The sequence below is a fragment of the Alexandromys fortis genome, unplaced genomic scaffold (genome assembly GCF_014885135.2).
Source record: "Alexandromys fortis isolate MF-2015 unplaced genomic scaffold, M_Fortis_MF-2015_v1.1 scaffold_137, whole genome shotgun sequence".
Classification (NCBI taxonomy): Eukaryota; Metazoa; Chordata; class Mammalia; order Rodentia; family Cricetidae; genus Alexandromys; species Alexandromys fortis.
In genome coordinates, this window is record NW_026068009.1 from 461,868 (window position 1) to 483,408 (window position 21,541).

General features: G+C 46.3%; 1 protein-coding gene across 2 annotated transcripts in view; it reads right to left on the reverse strand.

Annotated features, from left to right (window-relative positions):
- Positions 1-17,709, reverse strand: part of Galnt7 (polypeptide N-acetylgalactosaminyltransferase 7) — a 122,157-nt gene extending 104,448 nt beyond the window's left edge. For both annotated transcript variants that reach the window (XM_050161808.1, XM_050161809.1), the window contains exon 1: positions 17,447-17,709. In XM_050161808.1, coding sequence (XP_050017765.1) covers positions 17,447-17,572 — 126 coding nt within the window. In that variant the 5' untranslated portion in view covers positions 17,573-17,709. The remainder of the gene's footprint in view (positions 1-17,446) is intronic.
- Positions 17,710-21,541: the final 3,832 nt, after the last annotated feature.

Consider the following 21,541-nt stretch of genomic DNA (forward strand, 5'->3'; position numbering starts at 1 on the left):
AAAAAAAAAAAAAACCCAAAACCAAACAAACAAACAAACAAAAAAAACCAAACCAAACCAAACCAAACAAACCCCAGATGACTGGCACTTTGTGCTGTGCAGTAAAGGCCTCCTGCTTCGGAGAGGCGCACTGTCCTGCTGACATCCAAGAGAACCCCCTCCCTGCCCTATTAGAGCCCCGTGTCATGGCACTAGACGTAAATGCCTGTGGGACGGTTTGACTTAATTATGGACATGTTTGAGTTTTTCAAAATTTCAGCAAAACGGTGATGAGAAAAACCCTCTAGAATGCCACGTGACTCTCAAATCATGGCACTGCTATGACTCTTGAGCCTCCACAGAGCTCATCTCCCTTATCTGAAGAGCATACAGTTCCCATAAGAGAAACAAGAGGCAGCAAACGCAAGAGCGCGCTGCCAGGCTTATGCGGGGGTGGGGGAGGGGGGATAAGGAACCTGCCCAGCAGCAGGAACTAGTTTAACATCCTAAATTTATTATTCCTGAGTTGTAGGTCCCTCTGGCTGACTATCAAGCACATTTTAACCATTAGACTGTCTGGGACTGGATGCATTTAGCAGTGGTAGAAAATCAAATAACTATAGAACCAATTTTTATAGGACCAGGGATTTCTGTCAGTGAACTAACTATAGCAAACAGAAATCCTAAATCTCCCTACCCAAAATGCTTACAGTCTCGAAAGTGAAACACTGAGCCGTAGGTACCCGTTATAGTAAACTACATACCCGAAAGGCTGTCCTTACAGGGTCCCAAATGCGCTGAACAAACTACTCTCCCTTCACACACAGGGGGAGGGGTAGCATGCTTTCACAAGGCGGGCATGAGAAGCTAATCTGCCCATCTATCAGAACAGGTACAACGCCAGTGGCTGCCACTGCGGGCAAGAAATTTCTCTTGCGTTTTGCGTCCCCACAAACTAAAGCGGCCTGGCTCTGTTTCGGTCTGTACATTCTTGGATGTCTACAGCTAATACATATTTAAGTGTATACGTGCAAAATCCTAAATAAAGACCGTGACTATCAATATCGACGCATGGGTCTGGAAATAAGTAGCTCAGATAAATTAATCGAAAAATGCCAGAAATAAAACAGGAACTTGACAGGACCCTGCGTATTTTCAGATCTTTCTGCACCCAAGTAGTTCCTAAGCGGAACTGTGGCAACTGAGCCATGCCCCTGGAGAGGTGAGCGGAGAGAGAGGAGCAGGTTCAACCGCAGTGATCAGCTTCCAGAAGGCTAGGGCATCTCATTTTCAACAGCGCTATTCCAAGTCAGTTTTTAAAAATATTATCAGCAAGACAGTCTACTTAGAAATTTAAATTTGATTTGATTTTCATTGCTGCATATGTGAGGCGGTTTAAAATTAAACCCTTGTCAACCCAGGAAAATCCACAGTTCTTTGACAAAAAGAATTTGTGTGAAGAAAAAAAAACCCACCTCTGATTGCTCCCCTATTTCTAGTCAATGTTGGAATCCCATCACTCACCCGAGGCCTTGAAAACCCTTGGTATTTCACAGGATGCAGAGACCTCTGAAGATGACAGGCTTTGTGTCTCTCTTTTTTTTTTTAAGTGGGACAGTGTAAGAGGAGTGGAGTGTGGGGACGCAGAGATTCCACACAGCAAAACTTAACAGGCTCATTATCGTCAATTGGAGAAATGAAATTTCATTCTCTCATTAGCACTGGCTCATGAGCAAGGCGATAAAGTTCAGTTATCTTTAATTAAAAAGAATCAGGTAAAAGAGAGAAAGGGAGAGAGCTGGATATATTCCGAAAATACAACTTCTCTGTCTGGCAACTGTAAGGAACCTGCCAGGCTGAGCACCCAGAGACACGCTGTGCCCCAATGGCTGTGCCCCAATGGCTGTGCCCCAGCAGCTGTGCCCGAATGGCTGTGCCCCAGCGGCTGTGCCTCAATGGCTGTGCCCGAGTGGCTGTGCCCCAGCAGCTGTGCCCCAATGGCTGTGCCCCAATGGCTGTGCCCCAGCGGCTGTGCCTGAATGGCTGTGCCCCAGCGGCTGTGCCCCAATGGCTGTGCCCCAGTGGCAGGTCCGGACTTTCTACCGCACAGACTGTGTGTCCCTCCAAGTCCCTCCACTTCATACCTGACCTTGAAGGATTCCTTCTCACATTTAACAGCCACTGGGACCCAAAGAAACTGACCGACCACTCAACATAGGCCAGGCCTCATAACTGGAGAAAAAAAAATCCTCTGTCCAAGGATGGAAACAAAGAACTAAAAGTAAACAAACGGCAGTTGTTTTTGTGACAACTGACCAGTAGGAAAGGTGTTTCAATCCATTAGAAAACAAAAACTGCACAGAATAAATTCATATTACCTTTGCTATATCTCAAAAAGGGTTTATTCCTTACCATCATTTATAAAAGCTTCCTTCCACTCTTTCTGAATTTCATCAGGTCTTTTAACATACATGAGGTATACTCCCTTTTAAACACAAGTACCTGTTATACAAGCTAAAAGTGGATGTAAATCAGAATGAATGTTTCAAGCCATTCGCTGTATCTTTAGAATGTGATTACTGCCAATGTCCACGTGTGGTGTGTGTGTGTGTGTAGGTGGGGGAGGAGGGAGGGAGAGAAGGAGAGATCACGAGCTTGTGTCAACACACATATCACAGGGTGCACATGGAGACCAGAGGACAGTGTCAGGGGCCAGTCCTTGCCTTCTCCCTGGTTGGAGACAGTCTCCTGATAGCTGGATCAAGCTCCTCAGGCCTTCTGTCTGCCTCCCATCTCGCCGGGAATAAGGACTGATGTGGGCTTTGCCATACTTGGCTTTCCAAGGGTTCTGGGGATTCACACTCAGAACCTCATGATTGCACAGCAAGCGTTTTCCCCACTGAGCCATTTCCTCAGCCGATAAAGAAGACTTTAACATTCACTGTTTGCTCAGTGTGCTCCGTTAATTGAACAGAAGTCAAGGATGATATAACCATCTCTTATGAACCATGATTGTAGTACAGTGAATCAATTCATTAGACTCTGGCTGGGATTTCTTCAGTGGAGTCAGGGGAATAGCCTGCACTGTTTCTGTGATAGTAATTAATGGAAAACAAAATGAAGCCATGTTTATTGAAATCTCTTCCCATTTTCAAGTCTAACCTTGGAAAAAGCAAGGGGAGACAATCCGCACGACAGATACGTACTCTGACTGGTCATAATGTCATCGATTCTTTTCTCAAACCGAAATCACACCAAGGTCAGAGGAAGGGTGTGGTAGTTTTGACCCTGCAGATTGATACTACCCTTCAAGATGGGACTGTACTTTCATGTATTCCGCATTTATTTTATGACATAAATGTTAAGTGTGCTTTGTTGAGTCTAAATGTTGACCACAAGAAGAGTAGGAGTGAACTGGCCATCTCCTCTGACCAGATTGTTGCCTAGTCCAACTGTCATCAGAGAGGCTTCATCCACCGACTGATAAAAAGAGACACAGAGACCCACAGCCAACATTTGGCGGAGTTCAGGGAATCGTGTAGAAAGAGGGGGAGAAAGGATTGTGGGAGCCAGGATTGTATTGCGTCGGGAACAACACAAGAAACCTCACAGGATCGACTAACCTGGGATCACAGAGACTGCATGGGACTGACCTAGGCATTCTGCACATTTGTGACAGTTGTGTGGCTTGATCCTCTTGTGGGACTCCTAACAGTGGGAGCGGGGCTGTCTCTGACTCTTTTGCTGGCTTTTAGGACCTTACTCCTCATACTGGGTCGCCTCGCACAGTCTTTATACAAGGGGAGGTGCTTAGTCCTACTGCAACCTGATATGACAAATGTTTTATTGGTATCCTTGAGAGACCTGCCATAAAAATCATACACAGAAATGGAGGAGAAGTGGATGGGAAGGCAGAGGGGTAGTGAGGGGAGGGACTGGAAAGCAGCCTGGATGTAAAATAAAAAAAATTAATAAATAGGTAAAAAAAAAACATTGTGAGAAAACAAAAGAAAAAAGAATAGCAGTTACCAATTCACACAGAAAATGTATTTCTTTAAAATACTAAGATTTAAAAATTATCCTCTTTCGAGGAGAGAATTTTAGGAAATTGTCTGCTTGCTAAACATATGTAAATTATTTGCTAATCATATTTTTTCTTTGCCATCATCATTTTTCTGCGCTATGGGCAAGTTTAGTGGCCAACTATTATAGAGACATCATCCTCCAGCCTTCTCAGACAGACACCAGGCTTGGAATCTCCTCTGAAGGCATCATACAAGGAACCACAGTTAATTAAACTACACACCTGCATTTCCTTATTCTAGCAATCCACAGTTTAAATGCTGAAAAAAAAAAACACAACTGGATTTCAACTTACCAAAGTCCACAGTCTTAGTAATCTTTCGGGGTTTTTTTTTGTTTTAAAAAAATTAAACATCTAGCACAGTAAAAAAAAAATGTAATGTATAAAGTAATAACATTTCAGTCATTTCTAGTCCACCACGCTAAAAACCACTTTGTAGTCATTTATTCTACATCATAATTTGAGAACATATTTGCCAAAATCTAATGGACTTTTTATTCATTTTAAATCACTCTGGCAAGAATTAGTAGATGTTTGAACAGGGCGTTTTAAATGGAGTCTTTCAAAAGAAAAGATGTAAAACCTTTCAAACCGATCGTAAAGGAAACAAATACTAGGACTTACATAGCTTACCTTGCTGTATTAGAGATTAAAATATTAATTCTGTAGGATTAGTTGGATTTTAAGAAGCATAATCAAATCATCTAACACAAGCAGCAAGGCAAAACACTGAATTTGCCACAAGAACTCATTGTAGAGGCTGTGTACCCATTTCAACCATTGTAAGTCAGTATAGTAAAACCCATCTCCTAGGACTGGGGCTGGGTGCTGCTGCAGGTGAGTTCCTACAGTGGTTGTCTAGGATGCAGGAATCCCTGGGTTCGGTCCCCAGTGCTACAGAAACCAGGTGTAGAGGCATGCTTGTAATCACAGCACTCAAGAGTGATAGCCAGGAGGACCAGCAATCAGGGGTCAGATCAGTGTGAGACGCATAAAATCTCAAAACAAACAATGGCCACACAGAGTGCACCTTTATAATATACAGGCTGCTGTCGACAAAGAATTCCAGGACAATATAAAACATTCTAGGGTACATCTTTCTAGGTGTTGAAATAGGAGCGGCGGCGGGGCTGCGTCCCCAACACCCCAGCCGCTTGGCTAGCTCACGCCCGAAATAACAACACACAAACTGTATTCATTTAAAGAACTGCTTGGCCCATGAACTCTAACCCTGATGTAGGGATAAGTCCCACCCCTTAGGGGGCGTGTTCGCCTCAGGCTAAAGTTCTCCTATAAAATTGGTGAGCGTGCTCCCAGCGCTCTCTTCTGCTTTCCTGGTCTCCTCGGGAACAGTGGTTCTGTAAGTCTATTCCTCCATTAAAGCTGTCTATATTTTGACAATCTGTCTGCATTCGCTTACGCCGTTACATCTAGGGAAAAAAATTCACTCACAAATATACATTTCACAGCGGTGTTAAAACAAATATAATTTCTTAACTTATTTAATCTCACCAGATTATAAAATGTTTGTGTAACTGATTACAAACTACAGGCCTAAAAGAATTAGGCTCCGATCTCATGTTCCCCTTGTCATGTCTGATACCCGGCCGTGCTCACAGAGACCTACCAACGCCCACAGCTGCCCACTTCACTTCAGCGTACTGCTCGCCTACTTTCATCCCAGAGTTAGTGGCTGGATTGTCTGTGAGACAGTAGACGCCCATGAATGTGGACTCAGCAATTAAGAGCACTTGCAGCTCTGTCAGAGGACTGGGGCCTAATTCTCAGCACCCAAGATGGGCAGCTCCCAACTGCTGGGAGCTCCAGCTTCAGAGGATCCAAGGATCTCTTCTCTTCCAGCCTCCTAGGGCACCTACATATACCTGTGTACACACGTGCACAGAATTACACACATAACACATAAAAGGTAACATCTTCGTGGGATGTGTATGAAATAGTTACCTCAAATTCAACAGTAAACGCTGATGCGCAAAGACTTTCTAGAATACTCCAAGCACGTGCCTTAGGACTACATTCATAAAACATAACTGCACCTCACGAGTCTGTGCTAAAAAAAAAATTCCTTAGCCTTCTAAATGAACATATCAAAATGTAAACTCTCAGACAACTATAAAGATACTGCATTGATGTGGTGGCTGTATTTTCACCTCTTATAATTGTTAATTCCTAACATTCTGTAAAACTATCCCCCGTCCTTTGTTACACTAAGAATTTGCCACTATTGTTGTATTTTAATAGCCAGGATCCGTGGGTTAGTTTTAAATCAAGGACTCCGGGAGGAGGCAGGCCTTCACAGCTGTAAGCTAAGTGTATACCTTCCTATCATTAAAGGGAAGATCTAAGGTTTGCAGTGTTCTCTCTCTTCCTTTTCACCCTGCTTTCTTGTTTCGTCCTCTTTGGTGTTTTTACTGAAAGGAAAATCAGAAGTCAGAGGAGAACAATCCAGCACACAGAAACGCCGCACACTTACATAGCGACCGAGAGGAAGTTTGGTAGAGTTCTAGCTTTGTTTCTGTTGCTGTGAGGAAGAACCCTGACACAGAGCAACCCAGGGAGAAAGGGTTCAGTTTAGCTCACAAAGCCAAGGCATAGTCCATCACAGCAGAGCAGTCGAGGCCCCAGGAGCCTAAAACAGTGAGCATATCACAGCCACAGCGAGAGCAGCGAGAACGAATGCACGGATGCTCAGCCTGCTTCCTCCACCCTCATACAGACAGCACCAAACCCAGGGGATGCAAAAGCACCCTGTTAAGATGGGTCCTTCCCATGTCAATTAAGACAGAAGTTCTCAATGTTCCTAACACTGCGACCCTTTAATACAGTTCCTCGTGTGGTGACCCCCCCCCAACTATGAGATTGTTTCATTGCTACTTCATAACTGTAATGAACTGTAATGTAAGTATCCGATGTACAAGATATCTGTTATGGGACCCCTATGGAAGTTGTGACTTACAAGTTGAAAACTGTTGATTAAGACAGTCAAGATAACCCCCAGAGACATACCCATATGTCCACCTGATCTAGACAATCTGTCATTGAGACTCCCTCCCCTGGTTAGTTCAGGTCATGTCACGTTGACAAAACCATCAGAGGCAGCTTCCCTGCCAATGCCTACTTAATACCAAGCCCTTATATAATGCATACACACAGTATAGAAGTCAGTATGTAAACACTACAGCATATTATAAAACAATTTCATCAAAGCCCTAGTAATGGAGGCCTAGAGAGATTGCTTAGTACTTAAGAAGGCTTGCTGTTCTTGTAGAGGACCAGAGTGCAGTTCTCAACTCCCAAACACCCGTAACTACAGTTCCAGGGGATCTGATGCCCTCTTCTGGCCTGTAGGCAACCAGGCACACATGCAGTGCACATAAATACATTCAGGCACAAACACAGCACCCTTAAAAAAAATTCTACAAATGCTAAAATTACATCCAGGCGGTCAATTTTTAAATACGTAAGCTTGCTACTGAAGAGAGTATCATATCCCCCTGAGGTCAAATGTATCCTGAAACCCAGAGAATCAATAAAAATTAAAAAATGAAAAAAAAATGATTAGAGCTCTGTTCTCTTACTGAATGGTTCCCGGTAGTGTGTGATTTAATTTTAATTCACCAGTTTAAAAAAAAATTCTTGGTAATAACAAATTCCAATTGCTCTGCTTAGCTGCCTATTAGCAGGTTAGTTGGTATTGATATAATGCTGCAGCTAATTGTACCTTCTAGATTTGAGGAGCAGGGCTACGCTGCAGCAAACCTCGAAATCCAATTAGGTAATGCAAAGCGAATTTTGTTCCGTCAAGTTTCGGTGTTCGGGTTCTTGTATCCGGTGAACTGAAGCAAGCTTCCCTGTTGGCATGTCAAATGCTTCTCCGGGAGATGCACAGAAGCACTAGGAAGACCGGGGAGCTCACAGGGGAATTCATAATAGGGTAGAAGGGGGAACATTTCTCAGTTTGAAATATTCAGGATTCCTAGCAAATGAAGTAACTGCAAGTTAGTTCTCCCTCCTTCAGAAGGGTTTATGAAGCCCTGGGCAGCTGGAGTTCAAGCTGTCTGCGGCTCTCAAGCCCACGGGACTAAACTAGAGTGAAACCGTAAACCCCTGCTTTAAAAACACATTGCTATATCATAATCTCAAAAATCATAATTAAAAAAACCCAGATTGCTGAAATGCTAAGGACATTTTTCTTTTCTGCCTCCTCCCCTCCTGCAAATACACAGCAGTCAAACGAAAGTATGAGAAACTAACACTTGGCCTTATATTCTTGGCATCAAGTTTCCTTTCTAACTTAAAACGTAAAATTTTTTTTAGACAGCTTTAAGTCACAGGAGTTCTGACTGAAAAGCACAAAATGCATAATATATATTATCATAATATCTAGTATATGCATTATCATGGTATCGTAATTACAGACTACACATCAACTTCAAAGACATAAACATGTCTATACGTACACAGTGGTATGCAGAGGGAGACAGGCACCTTATCAGATACAACCCTTCTGTCCCTCTACGACTGTAACGGTTTCCTCATAATACTCATCTCCTCTGTATTTCCCAGGATGCACTATTTATCACTTGAACTTCTCCATGTAAGCCAGTTCTCAGGTCAATCTATTTACTGAGATCTGCTGAAGGTATTACACAGACCCTGCATCTCATGGCCAAAGCAGTGAAAGTTGGTTTACTGAGAGCATCACTTTCATGGCCCCTGGCATGTCTCTCTTAGCCAGCCCCATGCCAATACTGTGGCCTTTGAGTCTGCTGGTGACCCTGACCCTTCAATCACCTTTTCCACACTTCGGCTGGAATCTTAAATCCATCGGCCTCCTCTCTCATCTCATCAAGCATCCGTCCTCCCCTGTAGAGCAATTCTCCCACAACCTCACCTGGTTTGTACTCAGCCTCTGTGCCCTTCTCCTGGGTAAACTTTATCCTAGCCTCTAGAGACAATTATCTTCTACTGGCATTTAGCCTGGACTCTGTTTCCAGATTTTTCCTTACCACTGAGCTCTAACAATATATATAACTCAGTCTTTCAGGGCTCAGGTTTGTTCATTTTTCTATGGTCTCCAGGACTAGCCATGGTTTTTCATGCTTTTAAACATGCTGTTCCTCTGTGGTACCCCCAACTTGTCCCTTTTTAAAAAACAAGCATCGTGCTGACATCCAGTCCAAATGAAAGTGGATACTGGTTCTCTGCGATCCCACAAGACCCAGTGGGGTCAGCTGCTATAGTCCTCTTAGCCAGTACAGTTGTTTACATCTGGCCCGCAAATCTGTTGCAGGTGTATGCATGTTTCTCTTTATCTAAGATCCGGTCTTGTAAGTGAGACTGTCATCTGTTTACTGTGCAACTCAGGATACTTGAAAGTGAAAGGGTAATAGTGGCTAAAGGACAAAGACCATCAACTGAAATAAACAACCATTCTAATAGCAGACCACATGACCTACAGTCCAGGCAAGGGCTGACTGCACCTCTAAATTCATCAAGTGCCAAGCTCCCTCGAAGGGAGCCGTCCCAGCTACGCTGACCTTTCTGTTTCTCACTCCAAACTTGGGGATTCTGTGCTTCTTTTCCCTCTGCTGGGAACACTCTTGCCTCGGATTCCCAAGGCAGGCTTAACCCAGCACCGTCTTCCCTGACCAGCAACCCCGCCATAGTTCCCAGACCACCATTCCAATATGCTCCATCTGAACGCCTTAAGGTCCGTGGTGAAGGGTGAGTGTTGAGGATTGACTATGGGTGTCTGCACAGGCTCATGGGTAGCAGAAGCTCGGCTGGTGACTAAATGATAAATTGGAGAACTGAGTGAATCCTGACAGGGTGGCAGAAACGAGGAGGCAGGACCTAGATAGGGAAGCAGGGCAATAGGAGAATGCCCTTGGGGGCCACATCTTGCCCTGACCCTAGTTGTCCCCCACACACACACCCTTCCTTGACACCATGTGAGCTAGTCTTCTCCACCTGTTTTCCCTCCCATGACACTGAAACCTCTGAGACCGTGAGCCAAAATACGCCTCTCCTCGTTACTTAGCATAGGTGTTTTATTGCAGTGCTGAAAATGCTAACCAACACAGACGGTGTAACGCTGACCCTGGCCTACTGCTTGTTAGGACAATGATCCCGAATAAGGGGCTCACTGAGGCAGCTTCATCTGTACAGCCACGTTACATCAAATTGGCAGTCAATGGTTGTCACGATTAACTCTATAGAGAAGATTTATCCGATTCAAAATAAGAATTCAATACATGGTAGCCACTACCGTTGTTACTACTAAAACTGTGTAGTATGACCAAGACCTAGAGCAAAGAAGTAATGGAAAGCACTTAGTAGATATTTCAAATATTTGTAGTAAATTATTAAATAAGAGTTGATATGTAAAAGTTACTGTCTGTTCCTCCTCACTTCAAAAGCCTCTGAAGTTACTTTGAAGGCTAAATCAACAAAATCCCATCCAGTTCCTGAGTCACTCATTGAATTGCCTTCGAAATGTGGCCAGAACTCACTTTTCCAATCGTAGTCCACTGTTCTTCACCAATAAAAACTAACCTGCTTTCTGGTCTCAGCAGGTCTAGTCAGTCTGGTTCTCTCTTGCCTCTCCAGCTGGTCTAACCCCACTGACATTCTGCTGCTATCTAAAGGCTCCCCTCTTTGTTTCTCTCTGGACTTTCACCAAATTCTTTAAAGACCTCCTTTTTTTGTGACTGCTACATAGTCAACCACACAGTCACATGGCTCATCTCTCTTAGAAGAGACCCAATGTCCTTGTCATTTCTGCGTCTCCAGAGGACAGCCTGGGGGTACAGAGAAAGGCCTTAACACATTATTTTGAGCAAATGGGAAGCTGAGGGTTGGGAGGTGTTAAGAGGTCTAGATCCTTCTCTCTCTCTCTCTCTCTCTCTCTCTCTCTCTCTCTCTCTCTCTCTCCCTCCCTCCCTCCGTCTCTGTCTCTCTGTCTCTCTCGCGCGCACACACACACACACACACACACACACACGAGTGCGCGCACATACACATTTAATAGTTATTACTATGGACATTACTGTGGGCCTATCAGGTCAAGACTTAAAAACATCTTCAGTATTCTGTTACATATCATCTCCAACCCCCATAGCAACGGATAACATTTAGTAAACCCTCAAAACTGTGATAAACAAATGTCGAATGGGTACCATGTTTACAATATGATAGCAAGAGACTAGGGGTGTGGCAAGAGGATTGACATATGAGAAAAGCCAGTTAGTTGGCAGAGAAAAACTGGAAACTCTTCCCCACCTGAGCTAAGGGAGCAAACAGCTCCTGGGAGAAGAGCTCATGCCATACGTCCTGAGAAGAAGGTGCTTTGCGATGTGGATAAGGTAAAGGGTCTGAACTGTCAGCGGCAGGGCTTCTGAGAGCCTGCCCCAGCTCACTATCCCACTTCAACCTCCAAGAGTGATTTCTTTTTCTTCCTTAGTAAACTGCCTCTGTTTCTACCCTGACTCATTATGTCCCTCATCCAGTTCACTGTCCTGGAACACAGTAACCTGGACACCTGGGTGGCTGCAGTTCAGACTCCCATTGTGGCTTATTAAAACATCGGCGCCTCCCAGTTCCTGCAAAAACCATCTGGCAACGTTAATACTCCTCTTTTTCACCCTTCCCCTCTTGGACCTTAATAGAAAAAGAATTACACAATTGCTCCATTCATGGCTTTCATCAATTGCACACGAGAGATCCAAATCCTTTGTTTTGCTACTTTTCTGTTGTCAGACTGTACATTCAATCTTCAGGAGTAAGAATTAGCATTCAAAATATGAACAGAGACAATTATCTGCTTTGAAGCTGAATGATCATAATTTCCCTGCGCTCAGCTATTCACATTCTGCTGACCTTTTTTTTTTTTCTAAATAACTACTAAGTTAGAATCTGCAAACAGCTCGTTCACTAGTGGCTCAAATTGAAAATTTTGCCTTCCATTCCTGATCCCTTTCTATCCAATATACTACAGCCTGGCACGATGCAGCTTAGACAGGAATCCACGCTCTCCCGCTCTTGTCTCCCATTCCACATGGCCAGCCTACCAGACAAAGTAGTGATCCCAATCCAACTGCTGCTCCGTAGTTCTCGTTCCTTCTTTACTATAAAGACTGTGCAATCTCCAAAGGGCTATTTTTAAGCCACCTCCACCAATTGTCACTAACAAAATGTTTTGTGCTGGTTACGTTTTTATTTATTTACTTATTTGTCAACTTGACCTCAGTTGAGAAAACGCCTCCATCAGGCTGGCCTATAGGTAAGTTTACGGGGAGTTTTCTTGATTATGGATTAATGTGGTGTGGGAGCGCCCAGTCCACTGTGAGCAGTGGGTGTCGTTCCTGATCCTAGGAGGGATAGTGAGGCGGCTGCAGTATGCAGCCCTTATCCAAGACTCTGCTTCAGTTTCTGGCCCCTTCTTCTTGCCTTGCCTTTCCTCACTGATGGACTGTAAAGTGTATGCTGCAATACACCCTTCCCTCGCAAACTGCGTGTGGTCATGGTGTTCACTACAGCAATGGAAAACACACCAGGACACAGTTCCTTGAGACACTCTGGTGTTTTTCTTCATATGACTACTGGATTAAGGAACAGCTTTGTCTCGTTAGTTTCTTTTTGCCAAGTAGAGAAGGTAGACTTGCACTTTGTATACTATGAGCATCCTCTATGGACTAAGTAAGGTGCAGATGGGGGCACAGCTGAAAGCAGGGTGGTACCAGGCCCTGCCAAGTCTCTCAACAGGAAACTATTCCCACAGAACCAACGAATGCAGTGAGTTGGGGGATCTGTTTATAGAGGAGCCACAAATAAATGCAGCACCTCACTTTATGTTATTTGACAAAATAATAGTAACAACAACAACAACAATAATAACCAGTCTCCCATAAATTCAGCACCAAGGAAAGAGCAGAGACACTTTATGATCAGGGAACAAGATTCAGGCTCAGTTAGTGCTCTGAAGCTTTAAAAAAAAAAAGTTTTTGACTCCCCCCCCACACACACACACAATGTGGGGGTCAAGCTTTGGGTAATCTGTGAACTCAACTTCCTTAGACTTAATGACCTGGGGTTTTTATTTCTGTGTGGGAGCCGGACAGTTGGAAATAGAAAGTGGCTGAAAAAAACAAAGGCCTTCTAAGGCCTAACTGGAGGAAGGCCACTGGAGCTCTGTGTTCTTGCTAAGTGACAGTTCCAAGCAAATGGCACCTGCACTTGAACAAGGTCTCACGGTGAAGAACATCATCAAGGGATGAAGTGACCGGCGCTACCTCACTGAGATCCGTCAACCCCGCCAGGAACACCCAGTTAAGCTAGATTCCTTTCCTCTTCTCACACAAATCCCCTTGCATAGGAATGAACAGCTGCTGAGTTAGTCCCATCACAAATGCCCTGAGTTTAGGGGGCTTGATCTCTGTACAAAAAAATGATCATTTTGCGCACGGGTCTGCCCAGTACTGAACAGAAACGCTAAAGCTATGATCTGTCAACATTTCCACTACAAACCTTTCTTTCCAGAGCTTACAATCCAGCATTAAACAGTCAGGGGTAACACCTGGGAAAAATGGTGTCACTCTGAAACACACTCGCTCTATTTAATTAAAAGAATGTTCTGCTCTCTTCAAGTCTAAACACAAGATCTTAATAAATGATGACCTTAAAATACCCAGTTAAGACTAAGCTTTCTTGTAAACTACAAATAGAATCTCTAAACCTTGCCTCCCTAACTTGTCCTGATGTAACAAACACTTGTCATCCTTCCTGAAGTCGCCCTTCCACATCCATTCACCCAATCCTGGTGTCTTTGCATCTTCAGCTGCTCTTGAGTCAGTTTCTTTCGTCTCAACAACCACCTGGCCAAACAATGTCATACATGACCTGGACTATTATTATGAGACTCCTGCTATCTGCTCTGCAAACTAGCACACGCACACTTCCTGCAGGAAGCTACAGTGCTGGTCCCAAGACACAAATATTGCCAAGCCTTCCCCTACTTACACTCCTCAGTGGCTTCCCACACTTAAGATGTAAACTCTTCGCATGACCCCCAAGATCCAGCCCTTTGCAGCATCATTCTGTCTAGTCCTCCTCCCCATGGTTTCTCTATATTGACCTCCCAGCTTCTCATCTTATCCTCGCCACTTCGCTACTTCGTTTCTCAGAAACTTTGCACACGCGGCTCCTCTTGCCCCCACCCCCAGTTCAACAACTACTCTTGGTCAAATTTTTAGAATTCAGCTCAGAAGGCACTTATTAAATAAGACTTGCACGCTCAAATTCTCCGTTTTCTTGCCTCCTAAGGTTTTCCTTTGTAACACACGAGTATTCATGTGTTTCTTTCAGAGAACAGTTGTATTTGTATATTTGTGACGGCTTGACTAACATATATATTCCTCACTAAGTTGCAAGACCCATAATGTTAAAGCAAGAAGTGTTTCCTTTGTAGTTAGCACCATACCTAGTACACAGTAGGCATTCACAAATTATATGGGGAATATATCAGCAAAAATAATCATATGGTAGAGTTGTGGCTATAACTCAGTTGACAAAAATGTATGCCTGCCATGCACAAAGATTTCCGGGCACACCACAACCCCAGAATCTTGATACATGACCCCAACACTTAGGAGGCAGAAAGATAAAGAGCTCAAGGTCACCTTCAGCTATGTGCAGAGTTCAAGGCCAGCCTCCAAAAATAAAACAAATCAAATTAAAATGCTTTCTTGGTGATTTTAAATATCATTTGCCCCAGAAAAACAGCAAGAGGCTCAGAAAGAGAGAATTTTGTCTTCACTTGCTCCTCAAAATGAACACAAAGGGATCTTCAAAGGACTCTTTAGTTCCAGCAACACCAACAGTACAAGACAGAAGTGGCCCTGGCTGGACAGAGCCCAGCACAACTGGTGGCAGCAGAGGTAGAACTTTCTCTGGATAAGGTAGGTCATTCTGGCCTAGCTCAGGCTTTCTGGAGGGATCAAAGAGGGCAGGTACAGACCCACATCCAAGAGAAGCAGGTTCTCAATGGATGGAAGGACCTGCAGGCACACTGTAAAAGAACCAGAAGGCAGAGGGAAAACCTAGGAGTCCGCATCTGAGTCTTCCGTAACTGGACTTGGCCCAACACGGATTCTCAAGAACCCTTAGGTTGATTTTATTGTAGGGAAGTAACAGTCCCTGATTTACACGCTTGTGACATCGACACCATAAACTGCAAAGGTTACTATTTGCTGGTAAGTCACTGCCTCCTGACACAAAGCATCCTTTTTCATACTGTGCTGGTAAATGTTGAAAAAAAAATTCTTAGTTTGTCTTTGGCAAATTACAGAAATGACAAGCTATACTAGATCCACAGACAAACTTATCAAATACAGTAGGCAAAAAAAAAAAAATTGAGCCACGCTTACCTCACAGACAGGTGGGCATGATAGTTTATACATATCAACACTAATAAGCTATCTAGACGGGTGCTATGATATGCCTCCACTTCTTTTTCCAGCTTCTTGAGACCAGAGTCTCATGGAGCCCCGGCGGGTCTTGAACTTGATACATAGCCAAGAGTGACCTCCTTCAGCTTCCCAAATGCTGGGATTATAGGCAGGCTTCACCTTGCTGGGCCCAAGCTTGGTTTGAAAAGGATCAGAGCTACAGGACATTTTGAACATAACTAGCTTTGGCAGGTTTTCCATTTCCTTCTCAGAAAAATGGGGGTAAGGATTTCCAGCACTATATACAGCGCTCTTTCATAAAACGGTATTTGAGGACTTGAGAAAAAATAATTTTCAATATTCATCTCTGAATCACTTTGAGAGCAACCATGATTTAAAAAAAGAAAATCAGCCATCGCTGCAAACACACTGAAAAGGAAAATTTAATTGTTTTATCAATTTAGGTGATTTAGGTGGGGCTCCACCTCAGTGAAGTCAGTCTCAAGTACAGCAACTTAACAGACTGAGTTGCGACACCAGCAACAACTGATAAGGGGACCTCCTCCTGGGAGTCTTCTTGGACGGTCGTCACAAGCTTTTACACTCAACTTCCTGACGCTAACTTTCCAAAAGTAAAGTTAATCAAACACGTCGTGTAGATGCCACGCTCATTTTGCTAAAGGCACCTGACTAGACTCCTCCCACGACTGCTCAGCTTCTGTGTCCCGGAACCCTTAGTTGTCTTCTACTCCCTTCTGCGTCTGACTTGGACTCAGGCGGTGGGCGGGGGGGGGGGGGCGGGTGCTGTAACGGTTCATTCTGCTGAGGGTGAGGGTGGGTCAACCTGGGGAGGTGGGAGCAGGGCAGTTCGCGCCGCCAACTGCTGGGTGAGCGTAGCGCAGTGGCCGGATCCCGGTAACTAAAGTTCGGAGCAGCTTGACTAAACCCTCAAAGCCCGGCACTGTCAAGGCTAACACCAGCGCCGAGGGCGGCAGACGGATGCGTCCCAGCGGAGCGCGCCTCTCGGCGTCAGGCTGATGGAGGGGGCAGCCGGCAGCCGGCACAAGTTAGATCCTTGGCCGGAGCTGCCCAGCCAGGGCCCGGGGGAGAGGAGCCCGCTCGGGATCCGCAGGACAACCCGAGAGCTCCGCGAGCGGAGAGGGGGTTCCCCGGCGCCGGGGTGCGGGGACGCCGATCGGGGTGGGGACCCGTGTCTTCCCCTGTCCGGGATTCGAAGGGACAGCGGGTGCCGGGCGAGGCCTCAGCCGCACGTCGCACCCGGCTCCCGGTCACGGGAGTTGCGGGGAGGCGGCGCCGTGGGCTGGAGCCCGACGCGGACAAGCTGGGGGCGCCCCCGGGGCGAGCACCCGGGCTGGGCGGGGACCTCCGGGGAGGCTGGACCACGGGGCCTGCTCCACCGGACCACGGCGGCGGCGGCATCTCGCCTCCTGCAGGCCTGCACGCGCCACAGGCCGCAGCTGGGACCAACCCCGAGTCCTCCCGCCGCCACCGCGGGGTTCGCTGCTCCGAGTCGGACACGGAGCAGCCTCGGTTCCCGGGACCCGACTCTGTCCCGCGATTGCGTCCCGGCAGTCCCGGCGTTAGAGCGTCCGCCTTTGCTGCCTCCGCCGCCGCCGCCGCCGCAGCAGCAGCGCGGGTGACGGCGCGGAACCCGGGGCGGGGACGCGCGGGAGGAAGGGGCGGCCAGGGGGCGGGCCGGCGGGCGGCCAAGGGGGGTACCCGCGGTGTGGGGCTAGGCGCCCCCGATCGGCCGGCGCCGGGCCAGCACCACCTGCGGAGCTGCGGCGCCCACGCGGCCGCGACCCCGCCGCCCCTCGCTCCCGCCACACACACGCGCGCGCAAACAAAACAAGTTGCAGGTCGCCGCTGCCGGAGGGGGGCCGGGCGGGTCACTCACCCTCATCCTGCTCAGCGGGCTCGGGTCGTCGGGCCGCGAAGACAGGGAAGACCAGAGGACCACGAGCCCCAGGAAGCTTCCCACCACCAGCAAACTGCGTAAGATGAACCCGATCTTCAGCCTCATCTTCCTCCGGCGGCGAGAGACACACAGCCCGGCGCAGCCGCCGCCACCGCTCTCCCCTCCCTTCTTCCCCCTCCCCCGGCCCTCCTCCTCCTCCTCCTCCTTTTTCCCCCACCCGGATCGCTACGCCCGCCGCCCTCCCCACCGCCTGCCCTCTCCAGCTCCAGATCCGGAACTCCCCTCGGCTTTACCTTCCCCTGGCTCTCCCCCTCCGCCCCCTCCCCGCGCCTGCCTCTGCGCTCCGCTGCCGCACCCCCCTCCCCTCCGGCGGCCTCCGCAGAGCTCCGACCGGCCGGAGTGGCTGGCTCTCCAGGCTTCCTTTCTACCTGCCCGCTCTGGCTCCGCAGTCCCCCCTCCCAACTCCACCCGCGGCCGCGAGAACCCCCCCTCCCCCGCGAGTCCCTAGTAACCTTGGAACTAACTTAACACTTTCCCCCAGGTCTGGTCTTAGCCTTTGCCCTACGGCTCGGCTTCCTAAAGCTTCCAGGTCCCCAAACTTTTACAGTAATCGTGGACTAAAAACTCTGTCCTTGACCAAGCCCGTGGCCTCCCAGGATGCTGCCACCACCCGTCGCCCCTCAGGTGGACCTGCAGCCTTTCCTAGGCGGCCCTTCACTTCCTGACGCCCACTGCCTGATCTCCCCTGCCAGAGGCTTGCAGGAAGCAAACCAGGAAGTCAGCTACCGCTGCTGCAGCGGTAGCTCCACGTGGCTGATTTATAGCTGGATTTTTTTTTATTGATCTTGTTTTTTCACAGGGCTTCTTAAGGAGGTGGATTTGTAACCGAAAGGCCCAGGTGAGATGTGCAAATACCACAGAACTAGAGAGGGCTCCCTTGGAAATACAGTATTACCTGTTCTCTTGAGCTAATTGGAAAGCCAAGTGGACTAGCTAATACACAGTACCCTCCTTGTTGATGAACTTGTGAGTTTCTACTCCGGGGAAAAGGGATTTCGGGTTTTTAAAGCATTCCACACACACTCACCATTGCTTCTCTCACAGCCGACTTTTCCGGAGAAGGATGTTGGCAAATGTTTAGCTACACGCCTCTCCCTTGTACATTGTGCCAAAGATGTCAATCACATTATAGCACAGTCTACAGCGTGTGCCATACTCCTAAACTACCCAATTTGTTTAACAAATGCTCTTTGATAACAGGTTTTAGGACGGTGTAAACTGACCTTTTAAATCCTAATATTGCCTTGTTTGCATCTATTTTGCTTTAGAACAAGTGAAACTTGGTGTTTCAGTTCCTCTGAGTGGTCCGCATTATTGTAAGTACTCTCATTCAATCAGAGATAGTTTTTCATTAGGGAAATGGGAAGCTGGCCCTTTATGCTTGTGAGCATAGATGGGCAGATACACGATTGAGTAGTGGTCCTCCTCACAAGAGTGCTGGAAGTTGCCTCTCTGCTATCAGTATTCAGAGTAGACCTGCCTGCCGCCCCAACCTGAAATACGCGTGAAAGGCTAGAAAATTAGAAGCTGATGAACAGGTATATGGTTGTAAAAGCCCATGTTCCTCTGAGTTGTTAACGTTGTTTAGGAGAAACTGAAAGGCTACCTTAAAATACATGCTTTTTGCCACATTTGCTGGCAGGCAGCCTTCCTAGAGAACTCTTTGGAAAATGAGACGCTACATTAAATGATTGGAACAAGAAAAGTCACACTTAGCCTCTCTAAGCCTAGAGCCCTTATCAGCCAAAATCATGATAATAATACTTCACAATATTGTCAAAAGGAATAATTGAGGACAAGTGCACACGAAAAGATAAAGTGCCGATAATGCGATGGGGTGAGTCTTAGTGATTACGGGCAAAATCCTTGTGAATGGCTATATGTAGGCATTGTTGCTCTGACCTATTTCCGATTTGTCAAGCCTTGAGTAATGTTCACTGAAGAGAATAAAGATGAGACCCTACTGGGAGAGGTACTGAGTGAGAACCAGAGAAACAGTGGTCTCTGAGAGGTTAGGAAGTCGCTTGTGAATGGTGACGTGGTACCTTTACCTCCAAGGCCAGCCTGGGCCTCGGAAGGAATAACATTTCTGAGCCGGTGGTCTGTGCAGAATGAACCAGGTTTGTCGTTTAAGCTTTGTAGTGCCCGAGACTGGTGTCCGCTGTTCTTAGAATTCAGAGCGGGTTTTCTCATCTTGCCAACACACGCACAGTCTTTGCCAAATAGTATAATCACCTCATGTTTATTATATAAATGCTGCCAGGGTTCCACAGGTCAGAACCTAAAGGTTTGGTGGTTTCTGAAATTTATCCCCACATGAACTCTTCTAAAGAGGAACCCCCAACAGGGACTAAGCCCACCTTGGGGCTGCACTCCCCTGGGGCTCTCAGCATACCCGCTCATCCTGTATCTGAGCTTGAGGTCTTTGGCTAAATGTCACTGCCTGCCTTCAGGCCTCTGCACAGGGATTTCTTTCCACCCGCACTATCTTTGACACCTTAACATTAAGCTTCAATGTCAGTTACAAAAGCTTTTGTTCCCAGATTCTCTTTACATGAAGATATTGGCCAGGTACCCTGCCTTCCACTTCATTTCGCCCTCATTACTGCTGTGTTGTGATTGCTTAATTTCCACTTGCAAGGAACAAGTAACATGATGCTGGAGACTTGTCCGTGGAGTTTATTGTGTTCCTGTGTCTGATGTGTACGAAGAGTTTAATATCTTTGATGGAACGCTGAGTAGATAGTTGTATTACAAATACAAAGGGAAAATAGAGCTTAGAAGAGGGCTTAGGAGCACTTCAGCTTCCATTGTGCGCTTCTTAGAAGCTGGTGTTCCAAGAACGCTTTGGAGGTTTTATTTCATTAGGTCAGTGAGTGCCTTATGGTAGTCTATCACTTGGTAAGCTGATATCTACTGGTGGTAGACAGATACTCTGTGGATAGTCTACTGATGGTAGGTAGATACTCTATGGATAGTCTACTGATAGTAGATAGATACTCTGTGGATAGTCTACTGATGGTAGGTAGATATTCTATGGATAGTCTACTGATAGTAGATAGATACTCTGTGGATAGTCTACTGATGGTAGGTAGATATTCTATGGATAGTCTACTGATAGTAGATAGATACTCTGTGGATAGTCTACTGATGGTAGGTAGATACTCTATGGATAGTCTACTGATGGTAAGATACTCTATGGATAGTCTACTGATGGTAGACAGATACTCTGTGGATAGTCTACTGATGGTAGATAGATACTCTGTTGATAGTCTACCGTGGCTACTTGTTTCAACTTCAATTCAGATTTCCTCCCTAGCATAGATTACTAGTTATATCAAAAGCTTAATGAATAATACCTGGGTTGTGCACATCTGGAATGAAAAACTCATCAAGGGCTGCCATATGATGAGATTATTGGTCTCCAACAGTGTTCTGAAGGCTAAAATAATCATGCAAAGCTCCCTTTGACTTCGTACTCTAGAGCGCTACCTCTTCAGAGCTGGGTACCGCTTGTAGCACCTGTAATTCAGAGGCTCTTCTGATTTAAGTGTTTGTTTAAAGGTCATCGAAACACGTTTTTGTGTCTCTTCTTTGAAAGGCCATCATTAGCGCTGGGTTCCTCTTAGAATCAGTCCTGTCCACCTGGGTTTGTCCCAGAAGATGTAGCTTTGCACCCACTTTGTTACCTCAGTCTTCCTGTTTCAGTGACAGCCATGCTGACTGCCATTTCCCAACAGCTCAAGTTCTCTCTCACGTCTAGACCTTTGTGCATATTTCTCCTTTGGTGAAGAAATGCTCTTGGTGGTTTTTACATCAACTGCCCTCATAAAATCCATAATCATTCAGATTCTTTCCCTCCCCCCTCCCCCCAGAATTGTTACTCTCAGTTGTCGCTCTGCTTCCTTGCTAGGTTGGGAATTTCTGCTTCATGTAAAGAGTGACCTGGAAGGTCCCTTTCTGAGCAGAGCTCAGCTTTTGTGTTTGTTCAACTGTCACCTCAATTAGACCAAG